At 38.5% G+C, this 18,369-nt stretch overlaps 1 protein-coding gene across 2 annotated transcripts; it reads right to left on the bottom strand.

Moving 5' to 3' along the window:
• Positions 1–272: 272 nt before the first annotated feature.
• Positions 273–10,690, bottom strand: LOC110572022 (sulfotransferase 1C4). Of its 2 annotated transcripts, XM_021680274.1 has the most exons (7): positions 10,291–10,690; positions 7,529–7,654; positions 6,624–6,721; positions 5,986–6,112; positions 5,677–5,771; positions 2,650–2,830; positions 273–1,756 (listed from the first exon to the last, which is right to left on the bottom strand). In XM_021680274.1, exons 1-7 carry the CDS (start codon positions 10,457–10,459, stop codon positions 1,641–1,643), a joined length of 912 nt encoding a protein of 303 aa, XP_021535949.1. In that variant the 5' UTR covers positions 10,460–10,690; the 3' UTR covers positions 273–1,640. The 2 variants fall into 2 exon arrangements, with proteins under 2 accessions (XP_021535949.1, XP_044774455.1); XM_044918520.1 differs by lacking the exons at positions 5,986–6,112; positions 6,624–6,721.
• Positions 10,691–18,369: the final 7,679 nt, after the last annotated feature.

The following is an 18,369-nucleotide window of genomic DNA, read 5'->3' as shown; positions in this document are numbered from 1 at the left end:
GCTACTGAGCACTTGAAATTTAACTAGTGAAAATGAGTAACTGAATTTTATTTAGTTTAAATTAATTTAAATAGCCACATGTGGCTAGTAACTAGTATACTGGACAGCAGCTATAAATGATAGCTGTTATAGGGACTACTTAAAATATAAAAAGTTAGCTTTTTAGAATTTCCTTGACTGATATATTCTTTCAGTTACTAATTTTTGTGCTTGTCATATTTTGTTTGATGTGCAGTGAAATATATACAATATTTCTATCTTGGAGAAAAAAACAAACATTTTAATAAGCATAAAAGAGACAATATATACATGCAAGATATATAATATACTTTAATCTTAATCACAAAATAATTCTACCAAGTGTATAGGATTTCAGAAAAGCAAATGCTTGTGTTGTAATGAGCACTGGATGTTATAAGCAACTAATGAATTGTTGAACACTACATCAAAAACTAATGATGATTAAAAAAAAAAAGAAAAGCAAATGCTCTCTTCAGCTTTCAGTATTTGCAGGAGGAATGAACCACTCATGCTGGTCATTGAAGCATATTATATGTTTTGGATAAGTAGAAAGAAAGGAAAGGAAATTTCAGATGGAGACATGGTGAAAATAAAACTAGTAGGATAGGAACCTGCAAGGTGTGATCAGGTCTCAGTGAGTAGGCTTATTTGCTGAAGCGTGGAGGTGGTCTAGAAGGTGAAATTAAGCTAGGAAAGTGGTTTAGAAGATGAGCTCCACCATATCATACCATTATAGCTGCCTTTGAATTGATAGCTAAAAAGCATGGGATTTATCTTTCAGGCAGTAAAAATTCAGAATCACTGAAGTTATTTAGAGCTAAAGAGAAATATAATCAAAATCTTGTTTTAGGAAAGTAACCCTGGTAGATGTACAAGAAACAGAGAAATGAGTTAGGAAGCTTATACTAGTATGGACAAGAGGTAAAAGTTTTCTAAACTAGAAGGGTGACTATACAAATGAGACTCTGTACAGGTAAAACTGACAGATATTGCTGTGGATGCACTGGAAGGAGGTGAGTCGAGTTATGACTCCAAGACTCAATCATAGCATTGGCTAGAGAGAGAGAGAGAGACTTAAGTATATAGGATGTGGTAAGAGATAGGGATAGATGTATTATAGTAAGAACACTGAGGTGAATTGGAAAGTTTCATGGGGAAACAGAGTCACTTGATGGTTACTTGGCTACCAAGAAATTTCTGGGAGAAAATCACTATCTATATATTTTAGTGATGCATTGGAAAGTTAGCCTGAACCAACACTCACTCTGAAAACTTTAGTGTTTTTTTATATAAGGAATGAAGCATTTAAATTATGTCAACAAACACATGATCTGTAGAAAACTTAAATATAGTGATAATCAACAATGATGCGATCCATGATTGTAACAGTAATTATTGAACTTCCTTCCTTCCACTTTGCCATCCTGCTCTCACTCTCCACCTTGCCCCCAAACTCCGCTAGCTTTATCCCTACTTTTTTAAGAGTGAACAAAAGCAAACACAATAATCAACTAGTCTGAGAACCTGAATCCAATATCATGTGGTCTGGGTAATAAAGTTTTATTGATTATTACCAATAAATTAGGTAACAAACTAAAAAATTTTGGTTCTTTTCTTTTTTATGAGAATTGGAAGTGGAAAGTTATGTTGGTATCAGCCATTTTCTTCTCATAGTCTTCATTAAATCTCTCATTCTGAGCAACAGTAAAGTGATTCTTCCAGTCTCCAACTGTCCCTGAAACAGTCATGTGGGAGAGAGTCAGTTTGCATTTCTCTACTCTCCTGTTTTTGTGTGAATATTTCTACTCTACTTTCCAGGGGGGCAATATTGGACAAAATATTCCTCTTGCTAACTTGTCAATTTCATTCTGAAGGGAAGAAGAATTTCTTATCTGATTTGTGGAACAAGGAGAGCCCATTACCTACTGAGTCACATTAATGGGGGAAATGAAACTACCACAATTAAAACAGCAGGCCTGTGGGGATTTCTTTTTCTCCTGCCCTCTTTGCACATCGAAGTGTGGTAGGTGCTTATGCCTGTAGTTTCCATCTATAGGCCCACTGAGAAGGGCTTGTATGTGGGAGAATTCAAGGTATAGTTTTGAGGAAGAAAACCAAAAAAGAAGATCCCCCCAATTTTCCAATTGCAATCCCTGTTACCTTTCTGCAGATTGTTTTTTCCCCATAGTGCTTACCATCATCTATTATCCTGGGTATTCTTGTTTATTTTGTTTGTGGCTAAAATATAATGTTCATGAGGGAAGAAATTTCTGTGTTTTGTTCACTGCTCTGAACATTATCTAGAACAGTGCCTGACACATAGTAACCACTCAGTATTTTTGAATGGATAAATCTGATAGCATAGAGCCCTTATAAACCCATTATAAAATGGATTCTTTACCCCATCTGACTTAATTCTGTGTTTTCACCTTGTCAGCCAGATCTCTGGAGAGAAAGGGAGGATAAGGAATTGGATGTAGACCCCACACCTCACACTCTAATTGTTTTCATTTCATTCCTGGTTTCCTACTTCTTTTCCCAGAATCATTTGTTATAGATCTTATTTTTCTTAGCCACAGAAAACTCCCTCAAAGCTGTGAAAGATTGGGCAAAAGAAAGTATAAAAACCTTTTCTCATGAATGGAGAAACAGTGTGGTTCATGATTTTAGTAGAAATCGACGAATAGTTTGCCATTGGGTTCTGCTTCATAACATCAAATGAGGTGTGATGGACAATTTTATCTAGGATTTCATCATGTAGGTTTTTCCCAATAAATTCTGCCACCTTCTGAATTTCATGCTTTGGATTCTATAATGAGAGTAAAGTGAAGATTTGATATAAGATAATTGGTTTAAAAAGAATATTGAAATGAATTAATAATAGTAATCAGTAACATGTCATGAGTTAAAATAAAAAAAAAACTTAGGGGCACCTGGGTGGCTCAGTCAGTTAAGCATCCAACTCTTGATTTTGGCTCAGGTCATGATCTCAGGGTTGTGAGATTGAGCCCCGTGTTGGGCTCCATGCTTAGTGTGGAGTCTGCTTGAGATTTTCTCCTTCTTCCTCTGCCCATCCCCCTGCTCTCATGCACTCTCTCTCTCTCAAATAAATAAATAAATAAATAAATAAATAAATAAATAAATAAATAAAATCTTTAAAAAAATCTCTCACAAATACTCAAACTATCCAGAAATGATTCATTTTAATATGATGGCCTGTATTGTTCTCTTTTTTATTAACTGGAACTACTAAGCTTTTCTTGCTCTAACATGGAAGCAAAAACTGAGTGTTATTAGAGAAACATTCACTATACAATGACATGCAGTGCATGGAGAATGCTTCGCTAAGAGCTATGCCCAAGTGTCCCATGCAAGTCAGTTATGGGAGGAGTCTTGGTCAGCCAAATGTGTATCAGAGAGAGTCCATAGACTGATGATAAGAACAAAGACATTGCAGAAGCATAGGGGCAGACAATTTAACAAGGGTGTCTCCTATTTATGACATTGATAGAAATGTCCCAGACCATCTCAGTGGTGGCAGTCAATGGTAGCAAGAAAATGAGAGATGACTATTTTGCACCCATGAGGTACTCAAGAGGCACCCATGGCTAGTAAGTCTACTCCCCAGCATGTTCAGGTGTTTATGTATCCCTGAGAGGAGCTCATTTCCAATGTCTCCTCATTAGAGGGACACACAACCCTGAGGACCTGTGGCTATGGGAAGTCCCTACCTTTAAAAGGAGTGGTAGGGGAAGGAAAGTGGAAAGGTTTAGCCTGACAACTGTGTCTTCTGCTTAAAAGCTTCTATATCAAAAGTAGTACTTAATTTAATTGGCCTCACATAGACTAGGAATCAGCAAGAGTGGTGAGAATACTGAGCTTTGTGTGACTATTCAGGGGACATTCCAGAACATGACCACAGAAATATTTAAAAGGCTCTAGGGACTCTGAGGTTAGACTACCTGCTCAATAAAGTTTCTTCATGGCATTCATAATACATTAGGATGTACCTTGTTAAAAGGGCATCATTCCTGGTGACATATCTTTCTTTGACACTGCTATGATACATATGGTAGACAAGCATCACCTACATGGAGTTTTCCTATTCTGAGTTTAATAGCACCCTTCCTTCTGTGGCTTCCTCAGTTTCTCATATCTACTCATGAAAGGGAAACTCCCCCCTTATAGCATACAACTCCCTGCCACAATATTTAACTGAGTATCTAAATCTAGAATTCTGTGAGTAGATAACTCTTTGCACTAAAATAGGGATATGCCCAACTTTTTCTGTTTGAGAAAACTATAGAGTGGCATCTAAGCAACAACAACTAAACTCATAGATACAGAGAAGAGATTGATGTTGCCAGAAGTGGGGAGTGGGGGGTGGCAGTTGGGGTGGGCAAAATGGGTGAAGGGGGTCAAAAGATACAAACTTCCAGTTATAAAGTAAGTAAATCCTGGGGATGTAATGTACAGCATGGTGACTATGGTTAATAATACCGTGTTGTATATTTGACAGGTGTTAAGAAAATAGATCTTAAAAATTCTCATCACAAGAAAAAAAATTCTGTAACTATGTGTGGTGATAGATGTTAACTGGACTTGTTGTGGTACTCATGTCACAATATATACAAATATTAAATCATGTTGTACACCTGTAACTAATACAATGTTAAATGTCTATTATATCTCAACTAAAAAAAATAGAAAAATTATGCTGTTTCACTCTTTTGATGTTCTGTAGAAACAACTAGATGAGGCCCAGCAGTGACTGAACTTAAGAGTTGTGCATCTAAACTAATGTGCCCATAAATACCCTAGGCATCTTATAAAGTGCACATTCTGACTTAGCAGGCCTGATGCGGTCTCTGAGAGCCCCATGCAGCTAATCTGTGAACCACCTTTTGAGTACCAAGGCTTTCAATGATAAATTGAAGAACAAAGACTGTAATTTTCATGGATCCCTGTATTTAGTTAAGTCATAGATAGTATTTAGCATATTATCATTTTTAACATAATGATGGTATATCATTATATATACTATATAGTATAATGATAATATATATTATATAGTAACTCCCATGAACATCATCTTATTTAGTCCTCATATTAGATCTTGGAAGAGTATATATTACTACCTAGTTTTTGCATTTAGGGAAATTAAGTAAGTTTCTAAGATGTTAAGTGTCCTCACCAAAAATAATTGCCAGTAGGTGGTAAAGCCAGAACTTGAATTCATCTAAATCATTAGTATTTTCCATTACACCCTAACTTCTTAAACCATTTCTTGAAATTATGACATTTCTCAAGTACTAATGAAAAAACCCAAAATGTACTAGAAAATGTTTTCCTTTCTAAACAGAATTTTAAAATAGACATGAAAGGGGAAAAAAGGTATCCCTCATATTTTGCCTATCTGGAAAAGGTGTACCATATGGGATATACTCTGGGAAGCACCAGGAAATTAGAGATGAAACTATGTGATACGTAAACTCATGATATGCCATGTATGCTTTGATGCATGGAGGAGTAGCTAATGAAATGCAGCATTTTCTATTCCCTGTTTCAATCTGTGAGTCCCCAATGGGGTCCATATATTATTACCTAAATGTCTTATGGTCCAATGGGAACACATTAGATAGCATTGCCCCTCACCTTCTTCACGTCCTCATAGAAGAGGTAGAGAATGCGGTGTTGGTCTTTGGCTTTCCACCATCCTTTCACATGGTCATGCCAAGAACCCCAGCACACTGCAAGGAGGGATGAAAAACAGGGTAATGAATAACAGAAGCCCAACAAATATTCCACTGAAAGGAGAGTTTCTAAAGAGAGGGAGAGTATGACACTGATGATTTCTTCACAGTAAAACAGGCAGAACCCTGGCTGTTCTAAGGAAATGATTCTTTCCTTTTAGAGTGTTTGAAGATTTTGAGAAAGGAAGGAAGCAAAGCTGAATTCTCTTACCTTTCCCAGCCAGAAAATTCTCAAAATACTCTTCCCAGGTTCCTGGAGCAGGAAGAGCTTTATTCATTCTTTGGAAATGGTAATAAGATACCATATTGTCCTTTGGATTTCTTGCTACATAGATTATCTAGGAATGGCAGGAGGAGGGAAAGAAGCAAAAATAGGATTAGACTTATATGTAGTTATTATCCATACAAATTATGTTCAAGTGGATACATTCCATACAGATGAGATTTTCTGATGCTGTATTCTTGTGATCTTGGTTTTTGTGGGACTTGAAAAGGATTCAAATCAATTTGCATATTGATTATTGTGAAGAGATAGACTCTCTGTTCTTTAACAAGGGAAGTTTTTTTTTTTTAAGATTTTTTATTTATTTGTTTCTGAGAAAGAGAGAGAGAGGTGAGGGACAGAGGGAGAGGGAGAGAATCTCAAGCAGACCACACTCTGAGCATGGAGCCTGATGTGGGGCTTGATCTTCAGACCCTGAGATCATGACCTGAGCTGAAACCAAGAGTCAGATGCTTAACCAACTGAGCCACCCAGGTGCTCCAAAAAGTAAACTGTTTTAAGAGGAAATTGAAGACCACTCTAGGGTTGTTCTAAGGAGTAAACTGTGAATTCCTTTTGGTTTTTACCTTACAGTTTTTTTCTATGAAGGATGGTGGCAGCAAGTGGATGGGAAGATGTGTTTTCAGAGTCCGTGGTGAGGGCATTTCATTAGCTTGGTCCAAACCTGTAAAATTGATTTTTGATCACTTTCCACTATTTCTATTTCCTTCAAAATCTTGCTGCTTCCATTATTACTATTTTAGGAACAATTGAACAATTCAAGTCATCTGTGAGAGCACTATAACTGTAAATTTGATCAGAGAGAATATTTCTAGCCTATAAATGATTTTTTTTTTAGCTGGAACAGTTTTTAACCATAACAAACAAGAAAATAGATAAATAAGAACCTAAAAAATTCAAACTCTTCCACCATGAAGTTATTTTACTTGGACTCATCCTTGTGGAATAAAATTAATTTCTTACGGAGAATAAAAACTTAACTTACTTTTGTATAAGCAGTAACTCCATTAGAAAATGTCTGGAGTACAACAATGGCCAGACATACTTAAAAAAATGCAAAGTCACAGAATTCCTTAGTAATTGCTTGAATGCCTAGAATTTAATTTTTTTCTAGTTTTTCAAAGTACTTATATTAATTCTTATGTCTTTTCTATTAGTTTTTTTTCAGCTTTAATGCCTAGAATTTTTTAAAAAGATTTTATTTATTCATCTGAGACACAGAGATAGAGAGAGAGCACGAGCATGGGGAGAGGCAAAGGGAGAGGGAGAAGCAAGCTCCCTGCTGAGTCAGGAGCTTGATGTGGGGCTCCATCCCAGGACCCTGGGATCATGACCTGAGCTGAAGGCAGGTGTTTAACCATCTAGCCACCCAGGCGCCCCGAATGCCTAGAATTTTGAGAGGGCTATGTGGTAGCAAAAATCCTAAGTGTATATTTCGGACCTTAGTCAAGTGTGGCTATTTGATACTTACCAGATGCTATGGATGGGATTATCCATTCGATGAAAGGAATTCGTACATGAGTAGGTGCTCGTTGACTTTTGTCAATATCACCTTCATTTTGTATTAAGTCCACTATTTCCTGAGTCCATGTTGTTCCTTATTCCACATGTAAGATGATGATGCATAGACATTTAGTATATTACATTTCTTAAAATATGATTATACTTATTAGAACATCTCTCTGAATTTTAAAGCTAGGTTTATAGTGGAATTCAGAAAACATTTTTTATTTATGTCTTGTGTTATCATAATGTGAATTTTTTATACAAAGGCTGCAATTTGGAGTGGATATTATATTGATAAATATGCAGTTCATTTTTTTGCCTGTCACAACCATTAATTTGGATTTCCTATTGATGTAGCTGCATTGTTCTAAGATAGAATGAAAGGTCTTTCTCACCTGATTATAATCTCCTGGAGAGTAATCACTATGTGATTACTGTTTCCCAAGTACATAGTGTGCGGCTGCCACATAGGAGGTATTTAATATGTGTTGGCTGAATGAACAAATGAATGATTATTACCTGGGCTTGATATTGATCATTAGTACTTAGTATCCATTTTCAACTGTTTCTCAATTTCCCCTTATCTCAGGGACTGAAAGGCTAAAAAGTATATTCCCTAGACTTCTTTACCACTAAGATTTTGAATACTATTTAGATTCTGCTGATGAAACGCATTGGAAGGTGGAAGAGAGGTAGAGGTCATTCTTCCGGAGCTGGTAACACTGATGGTAGCTCCCAACAGATAGAAATTTTGCATAGGCCATACACATTTTGCTGCCTAGTGCCTTGAACTCAAGAAGCCACTGGAAGAATGGCTTCTGTCTCCCAGCCTCAGTCAGTTTCTGTGTGCTGCCTGATTCAGACTAATATAGTTCCTACCAAATGAATCTTCAGACTTTGATGAGGAACTGTTGTACCAGATATTTTGACAAATCCATGTCGGGAGGATGTTTGACAATTTTAGGGTGGTTCTCTGAATCCTGGATATGGGCTGATCTTCCTATATTCTCTAACACCAGCTCTCATTACAGATGCCTTTTCTCATACTGTCAATTCAGTGCTTTTAGTCCTACAGGAAGGGCATAAGTCAGGAAACAATGAAAATATTACATTTTATATCCTAGATGAGTTAGGTCTCTAATAATTTCTGGCACCAACTCTTTCATTACAGGATAAAGGACCAATATTTCTTTAGCTATCTAATCAAAGAGAGAGCTCTTTGTACTGATTTTATGTGTTCACTCTGAATTTACAGCCATTTAATGCCAGCTAACATTAGGGCAGGTTCACGTGTTGCTAGAGGTTTGGGGATGAATGGAATGACTTCTCAATTCATCCTCTAGAAATCAATGATTTTATAATATATTTTTCTCTTGGCTCATTCCCAGAGTATTTATTATTCTTTTTAAAAATTTAGGTGTAAACCACATTTTTTGTCTATGCTTATTTCTTCTTCCCTCTAATAAATATAACTTTTATTAATGGGTAAGGTTTTAGTTATGATTAAATGTTACATTAGCTGGCAAGCATTTTTTTTTTTTGAGTGTGTTATTTGGGTCATTCAAGCCTTATTAACCCTAACCCTTAAAAACCTTAAATGAACCAAATCTTACTGCTCACATTTGGCAGGTGGAGAAAAGATTAATTTTTAAACATTATACTTAAATGATGTAAACATGTACTGAAATGATGATAAAGTAGAGTTGTGGACAAAATTAAGACTGTGAGATGTGATCCTCACCAGTGATTACTTTTACGTTCACATTAGGAAAGTTTAATCCTGAACAGGCTCTTGATGAGTAAGATTAGAAAATTAGGACCAATATGAAACTGATGGATAAATGAGAGTCTAAGACTCCCATCTGCTGGCAGTCTTTTATCAGGATCATTAGAGATAAAGACTCAAGAGGGGTTTGAACATACAATCTCAGAAATGCTTAGATTTAGAGTTTTTGGTGTGTGTGCACATGCGTGTGTTTCGATGTGAACATTGTGTGTGTGTAAGAGGAGTTATTGACAGGGAGCTTGATTTTGCAAAAACCAAATGTATATGCAATCTGGGTGTGAATTGAATAGTGTATTTTTAGTATATATGTAGATATGCATAAATATCTGCAGAGAACTATTTCTCCCTGCTCATCCTGAAATTTTTATGATACAGTGGCTGAACTCAAGAAGTCTTACTTCTACAGCAACTTTTGTTAAACTGATTATTGAAACAAGGAAGTAGGTTTCACAACATACCACAAGGGAAGATAGAAATCAAAAGAGTAGTTCTCAGACCCTGAACAAGGGCTTCTGGAGGCTGCTGAGGTGAAATCAGCAATGCAGGACCAAAGCTCCCGTAATTCTTCCCCAAGCCAGCCTTAGGATCCCCGTTTTAGCTTACACACACAAAGCAGTTTTTTACAGGATCTGCAATAAGGGCCTGCATTGGGAACAAACAAATCAAATCTAGCCTGTTAGTTCTTGGCTATTTGAGTCACTCTCTCCTGGGGAAGTAAAAAAATATGTACATTATAGGAAGAATTAAATTCTTAAAATTTTGTGCATTATTTTAATATTTTTTTCTGTAGTTTCAGTTTCCACAAGTGATTTGACTTAGCCATATCACTCTGTCCAGTAAACAATTTTCCAACCCAGATCAGTCTTTATTTCATTATTAATATTTTCCCCACTCACCTTCCTAATTCTCTTCTTCACCTCCCCACTTCCCCTTCCACCTACCTGCTTTAGGATAGGTGGCAATAAGCAGATCATCAGACTTGGCTTGGAAGTTCCAGATCTGGTCCCACATGTCACAGGTAGGTGTGGGTTGCAGAATCCCCTTCACATAGTCAACAGGTAGGCGCTCTGTTCCATCAAATTTAAAATCCTCCATTTTGTTTAAGGCCATTAGTGTCAGAAATCAGAGTACTGCTCCAGATAAAATGTTACTGCTCAATCAGCACAAAGCTGAATTCTATTTATTGTACAGACAATGCAAAACAGACTGCAAGTTCTTCCTGGACAGTCTGGGGATGGCCGGCAGTCAAGGCGGAAAGTAGATACAGGTCTGCCAGCCCAAGTTCCAGGAAGCTCGGAACTACGGTCTAGGCCTTTGTACACAGGCGTTTTCTTAATGAGCTCCAGCCCTCCTCCCATCCAGGCTATGATGTAATACCAGAGGCCCTCCCAAATCCTGGCTGCTGTGTCATGTTCATGTTCAGTCCTGCTCGTCTGTGTCAGTTTAACAAGAGTTAGTGCCATGTTGTTTAGGTTTTTCATCTTTGTGTTCATAAAATAATTTACAGATATTCACTAATTGTTTCTTCTGTGAATTTTAAGCTAATTAAAAAGTTACAGAGAATTTGCTCATGGAATTAGATAGCAATATAGAATAACTTCCTTGAAAGGCTGAAGGGAAATTTCTGTGGGCTCTTGGCAAGAAGGTCCTAGATTTGAATCTCCTAGCACAAATATATGGAAGGGTCAGTGTTGTTATTTTTAAGAGTAAAATAAAATACGCTCTATTAGAGAAGGTTCTCTTCCTTTTGTAGGCTGTACAGTGTCAGTATCAAAGCAGGCATGTCTCATTTAAAGCAAAAGAGACACAGACAACTCCTTGCTTTTTCCTTGGAACCATTTCTGGTTCCCTCTTGAATTTTCTTCTCCTGTTTCAACCATTACCTCTTCTCTGCTGGCCACCTCTAAAACAAGGCCAGATTCCTTTTAGGTTTTTTTTTTTTTTTTTTAAGATTTATTTTAGACAGAGAGAGAGAAAAAGAAAGTGAGCACGTGTACATGAGTTGGGGGAGGGGCAGGTGGAGAGAATCTCAAGCAGACTCTCTGCTGAGTGCAGAGCCCTATGCCAGGCGTGATCTCAGAACCTTGAGACCATAACCTGAGCTGAAATCAAAAGTTGGATGCTTAACTGACTGAGCCATCCACGTGCTCCTCCTTTTAGTTTTTAACTGCTAAATATTACAGGTCACCCACCTAGTTTTCTTGTCTCTTACTGTGATATAAGGAATATATAAGACTTTGTCTCTGGTTCCTTGCACAGAGTTTCAAAAACTCTTGGAAGTTCCTGAGTGATTATTCATAATGAGTCCCTTTAGACTATTCCTGTTTATGCTAATGAGGTGGCTCCTGATGGCCCCCCTAGATAATTTCAAAGGACAGACTGGCCACACCAGAAAGATCAGACAGGTGATTAGAGGGTTAGAATTTTCAGTCCCATCTCCAACCTCCAGCGAAAAGAGAGGGGCTAGAGACCGAGTCCAAGCATGCTGCCAATGACATGGTAAGACCTCAATAAAACTGCTCACTGAAGCTCAGTGGAGCTTCCTAGTTGGTGAACACGTTTATGTGCTTAGAAGGTGGTATACTCAGATTCCATGGGGAGAAGGCATGGCAGCTCTGTGTTCCCTCTCTATCAAGAACTTGCCCTGGGCACCTTTTCCATTTGGCTGTTCCTGATCTGTATCTTTTAGGATAAAACTCTTAATTGTAGGGATAGTGCTTTCAGCGAGTTCTGTAAGTCATTCATTCTAGTGATTTGTTGAACCTAAGGGGTCATGGGAAGCTCCAAATTTATAGCTGGTTTCTCAGAAGTGCAGATGGTCCCCAAGACTTGTGGAGACATCTGAAGTGGCATCTGAAGTGGGGGCAGTTTTGTGAATAACTTTGCCTTTAACTTGGGGTCTGCACTAACTCTAGGTAGTTAGTGTCAAAACTGAATTGAATTGCAGAACACCCAATGTCAGAGAATTATTGTTGGATTATCTTTCTTGCCCTAGGCTTTCTTAGAATCCATTCTGTTTCAAGCAATCAGGAATTTCACTTTTGCTTAAAGCCCTTTCCACCCAAACCTTTACAGCATCCCATGAGGGCCTTCACCTCTTACAGGACTGCAGCCAGAATGGCCTTTGTTTCCATCCTGGCAGGCACCCAGCTCCCTCCTGCATTGATGCTGCCTTTCTTCTGTGGGTACTGCCTGGCTATTGCTGGTTTGGTTCTTGTTTTTTTTTTTTTTTTTTTTTTGCTTCCTCCAAGTCTTTTTTAATGTCTTTCTTAAATGTACCCTTTCTGGAGAGGCTTTCTTTGAATTTCAGTGTCATCTGAACTGGTCCTTCCTATTTGCTTGCTTGTATTATCTCCTTTCCTTTAGAACAGCCATCAGAATTTAGTCTTGCTTGTTTACTTGTTAACATTTTCTGCCTCCTATCCTATACTCTTAGACATGTAAAACAGGGCCTGGGCTCTGTCTTGTCTTCTCACTCCATGCCAGCTCTATGCCTAGTGCCTAACATGCCACCATTTCTTGAGATAAAGAATGAGTAAACCTAAGTAGAAAATGGAAGAAGTGAGTTTTGTGAGCCATTATTACTGTGGGGATTAGGTGAGCCTTGTGGCTATCACTTGGTAGTCTGCAGACAGAAGTCAGAAGTCAGACTGCCTGTATTTGAATCCCGCACCAACTCCTAGTAGCTGTGAGTTACAGACTTGTCACACATTGGGCGCCAAAGATGAAGTTATACCCTTTCCTCCTCTAATTCTTCACCAAACTACTACTACAGTAAACAACTACTACTTTTACCTCTTCTTCTTCTGACTCTGTTCCTATCTCTTTCTGAGTTTGGAAGGAGATTCCAACTCTCAGTGCACTCATTGGATGTCCCAGTTGCAAACTTTAGTAACCTGTTCAGGCCACAAATGTGATCCATTGAAAAAATTATGACTGGGATTTCTAATCTGTTTTTCTTAGGAAAAGTCAGAGTACTGGTTACTCTCTTTAAATAGGTTCTTTTTTAGTGTTTTTACAAAAGGAATTTGTCTAAAATATATTTTGGTTCAGTAGCTGTTTTAAAAGACAACCATTGGAAAGTGAGCTGAGTTTGTATTGAATAAAATTTAATTGGAATGCATTCACTCCTTGAATCAATATTTAGCTTAGGTTCATTAAAAATGCCTCCTTTGTTATGCAAGTTTTCAACCTAAACCAGGAGGAAGGAACAATAAAGCCATAATCAATAAAACCTGAGCATCCAGACTGGGCTGGGATTGAGAAACATCTGTGGTTTACCCATAATTTGCTTCCATTCTACTTTATTCTATTTAGATTGCTGAAACATCTGTGGTTTACCCATAACTTGTTTCCATTCTACCTTATTCTACTTAGAGTGCTCTTTTTTTTCTTTTTAAAGTAGGCTCCACACCCTAGTGTGGGGCTTGAACTCACGATCCCGAGATCAAGGTCTGAGCTGAGATTAAGAGTTGGACACTTAACCAACTGAGCCACCCAGGCACCCCTCTATTTAGATTGCTTTAGTGGCTCTTTGTAATACTCTGTTCCAGAAATAAGTAGGGAAAAAAAATGAAACTGAAATGAATTGTATTAATACTTGCTACTTTAATCAACTCCAGAGATTGGGGTTGGTTATGAACTCTAAGTGAAGTAAGGATGTAGGAAATCTTTAATCTCAGATAATTCCTTAAGAAACAAATATAAGAATCCTTTATATTTTCAGAAAAATAAGCTGTGTCAAAACACAGAACACCCAGTTGCATTTGAATTTCAGATAAATAATGAATGAGTTTTCAGTATAAGTATATCCCATGCAATATTTGGGATGTGTTTAAACTTAAAATAATTATTTATTGTTTATCTGAAAGACAAACATAACTGGGTGTTCTGTATTTTATTTGGTAACTCTAGGTAGTCAAGAAGATGTTAGCTAAATTTAACTTCAAAACAGAAAAACTGGAAGTTTAATGAGTGGGATTAGAAAGATGACTGAACTAGAAAGCCCTTCAGAATCCCACATAAGCTGAGTGACCTCCAGACTCTTTTCCACTGGTTTGTGGGTAAATGTGTACTGTTTGCACTTCCCAGTTAGTAGCATCTGTGCAGATTCCTTTTCTAGGCCTGGAGATTTACTCAGCTTGTTTTGTGGGGATGGCACTACTTCGTGGGTGACTATCGGTAAGGAAATGACACATAAAAATTTCAGTATGAAAAGCAGTGAATAAACAGAAATTGGCAATCTAAATAGAATAAAGTAGAATGGAAGCAAATTATGGGTAAACCACAGATGTTCCAGTGTCTTAGATGAGACTTTTATGTATGCTTGGCCCTGATCGATCCTTATTAGTGTTGAGGGACTTAGGGGCAGGGAGAGATAGTGGGCACATGTGGGCACATTTGTTTCATGAGAAGCTTACTTCATTGTGCTACAGCATATCGCAATGCAGTGTATTCTCCAATATCCAGTTTACTCAAATGAAAAAAGAAAGAAAAGTATTTTGGTCGCCAAAAAGGAGTCCTTGAGCTCCCAGCACCAGTAAAGAAAGGCAAGAACAGCAGGGAAGCAGCCGTAGCTAACATGTTAGGAATTCTGATTGACTGGTAGGGTCCGAAAGCGGAAGCGGCACCCTTGTCTCTGAAACAGTTTGCGAGAACCACAAGGAGACCTCCTTCTCTGAACTGGGGAGTGCTTTTGCTTTGTCAGTGTTCCTAGGTCCTGAGGTTCTGTGAAGCAGCCATGGCCTGCCTCTGTTCCCAGCAAGTGGAGAGTGAGTAGGGGGTACTCTCCCTGCCTACCCCTCCTTTCTCATTTGAAAACAAGCACACAGGCTCTTTCTCTTTTCAAGCTTTAATGTTCATTGCTACAAGGAAACAGAAGGTTAACAAAAGATAGCCAGTGGGGGATATATAGAATTTGTAATTTTACTGGTCTCTCTTTCCTGACTTCCTTGCTGGACCAGGATTTAGCTGCTTTCAGAAATTAGAAGGTCAGAGGAGGGAGTTATCAGCATTAACATTGGGAAGAAAGGATGGAGACTGGGAGCAGGAGACTTTGGCCATTGATAAAGATATCCCCACAGATGAAGGGGGGAGGAGGAATTCCCATTTACTGAAGGCCTTCCATGTGTAAGATCTTGTGACTGCCTCAATGGAAAAACATAGTCTCTGCTTTCAGAGAATTTGCAGTCTGATGCAGAGATAGATATGCAATAAAGCAATTAGAATATAGTATGATACTTACTTTAATGGAGTATGGACACAGTGTGGCTAGAGCATTGGAGAAGGAGCACTGAAGTCAGACTGGACTTGGGAGAGGTCTTCCGGAATAGAGAAGACATTTAAACTGAGGCCTAAAGAATGAACTGAGGTTGGCCACGTGACTGAGAGAGCAAGGTGGTCTAGGTAGAGGAGCTTGTATGTGCAAAGGCACAAAGAGGTAAGGTGTTTTCAGGGGGAAGTGGGCAGCATTGCTGGAGGGCAGGGGGAGTGCAAGGAGTGGTGGAAGAGGAGAAGGGCAAGTGTCAGTCTTGCAAGACCTTAGATGTTGGAAAGGAGCTTAAGTTAGATACTCTGTAGATAAAGGGGAATCTATTGAAAAGTTTTCAGGGTGACAGCAAATGCCGTATTTAATCTTTGCACTAATCCTTTGAGGTAGGAAGTTGTATCTCAAATTTAGGTAGCAACTCAAAGTAAAATAAGGACCTCAACTTCAGAGGGTAGTAAATGGTAAAGTGAGGACTCCATTCCATTTGTGTCCAACTGCAGAGTCCAGGCACTTTCCTTTTCACAGAGCTCTACAGTCTGGAGATGACAAATATGGGAGGAAGTGATTTTCAAGCATCTGTGCCTTTCTAAAAGCATATCTACTAACACACAGGTTAGTGTTGGGTCTGGCTGTCACTGCCTCTAGGAAGACAAGGAAGGTCATTCAGCCCTCTCTCTGGTCCATGATGTCAGCCTCCAAGGCTCTAGCATGGCAACTTACAGTTACAACAGTGAAGTCAACTTCACATTTTAGAAAGGTTTAAAATGAAAATCAGGGGCGCCTGGGTGGCTCAGTCATTAAGCGTCTGCCTTCGGCTCAGATCATGATCCCAGGGTCCTGGGATCAAGCCCCGCATTGGGCTCCTTGCTCGGCGGGAAGTCTGCTTCTCCCTCTCCCACTCCCCCTGCTTGTGTTCCCTCTCTCGCTGTGTCTCTCTCTGTCAAATAAATAAATAAAATCTTAAAAAAAAATGAAAATCACTATTTACATGTTAACTTCCAACTCTCTGGAGTGTTTGCTTAGAGTGAATGACTTATTTGAGGAAGGGCCTGTGTAACCTGTATGTTGGTTGGAGGCATTGTCTAGCAATAAAATGAAAGCCTTTGCAAAATGTGGCCACAAAAAGTCTTTAAAGGTTGGGATAGTTGGTTGAAGTCACACATGCTATATGATTATTACAGGTTGGAATCACCAATGGTAGCATCTTAATCCCTGGTAAGGTATTGTGAATATTTTGCCATTGATACAACCAGGCCATGTGAAGCAGGAGGAGTGTGCCAAAACTAAGACCTCTGTGAAATTCACTCTTCCCTTGGGTTCCCAAAATTTGAAACTGTAGACTATTAGCAACAACTCTCTGGCTTTTGGTAATTGGTTCAGATCTCAAACCACAGGGAACTTTATTGAATGAATATAAAATACTGAATGTGAATGCAAAACATATGGATCATCTTTACACTTGTGCCCTGGTCTAGGCAAGCCTTCTGTGCTCTTGCAAGGAAAGGAATGACAAAAAAGTTGCTAATATTACTCATGAAAATAATCTCATGCTGAAAATATGGTGTGCCTAGTTTTTATCAGAACTAAATAGTAGAATCAATGAAAATTTGTTCTATTTTTTATTTTTGCATGATTTACAAGTACTTCATTTATTATGACACAATTCTATCAATAGGCCTGAACATAATTAATTTGAAATATTTCAATACTTACTCAAATACCAAAGCAAGGATTTTATTCATTCCTATTCCATCCTCTTCTCTCCTTTCTCCCCTTTTCTTCCTGTTCCCTCTCTTCTTTCAGTACTTCTTGTCTCTGAAATGGCTGATTCAGCTCTTGGGCCTTTGTACTGAATTGACTATGTTGGGATGTTTACCTGTCCGGATGTCTCCTGTTGCTGGTCTCACAGCAACGAGGTAAGGTAAAAATTAATAGGGTGTTTTTGGGGACTGTTCAATTCCCAGATATATATCATTATCTCCTCAGTCATGTCTTATTACTTGAAGAGAATATGTAGGGAATTGGGAGAGCAATAAATAATGGCTAAATAAGAGGTAATGTGGCAGAGACCTGGTAATAATATCTCACATTTGTGTACTGCTTTGCATCATCTCTGTGTTCCCACATAACCACATAAGGATATGCTAGCATGGGTCTTGGGGGGCAGGAGAACATGGCAAACCAAGGGGAATGCTAAATGGCGGATGTCCTCAATGGGGGACACAGGGAAGGAAAACTGTTCCTCTACCTCACCCCTTTCCACTGGTTATGATGAGACTAATGGATGTCAAATTCAGATTGCCTGATGAGCATCTCATTGTCCATACCTACTATCCATCCAATGCCCCTGCCTACCATCCATGCATTTTCTCTAATAACTTTTTCCAATATCTGGGGAATGATGGAAAGTGGTAGAGGTGGAAGTATCCACAGAGAGGGTAGAAAGAATTGAAGTAATGGTTCATGGCACACTATCATCACTGGTCCATGCAAGGCCTCTGTCTCTTATTTTTTATTTTTTAAATTTTATTATGTTATGTTAATCACCATACATTACATCATTAGTTTTTGATGTAGTGTTCCATGATTCATTGTTTGCGTATAACACCCAGTGCTCCATTCAGTAGGTGCCCTCTTTAATACCCATCACAAGGCTAACCCACCCCCCATCCCCCTCCCCTCTAGAACCCTCAGTTTGTTTCTCAGAGTCCATAGTCAGTCATGGTTCATCTCCCCCTCCGATTTCCCCTCT

Source organism: Neomonachus schauinslandi, chromosome 10 (genome assembly GCF_002201575.2).
Source record: "Neomonachus schauinslandi chromosome 10, ASM220157v2, whole genome shotgun sequence".
NCBI classification, from domain to species: domain Eukaryota; kingdom Metazoa; phylum Chordata; class Mammalia; order Carnivora; family Phocidae; genus Neomonachus; species Neomonachus schauinslandi.
Note: the sequence above shows the minus strand (reverse complement) of the source record. Positions and strands in the feature narration are given on the sequence as shown.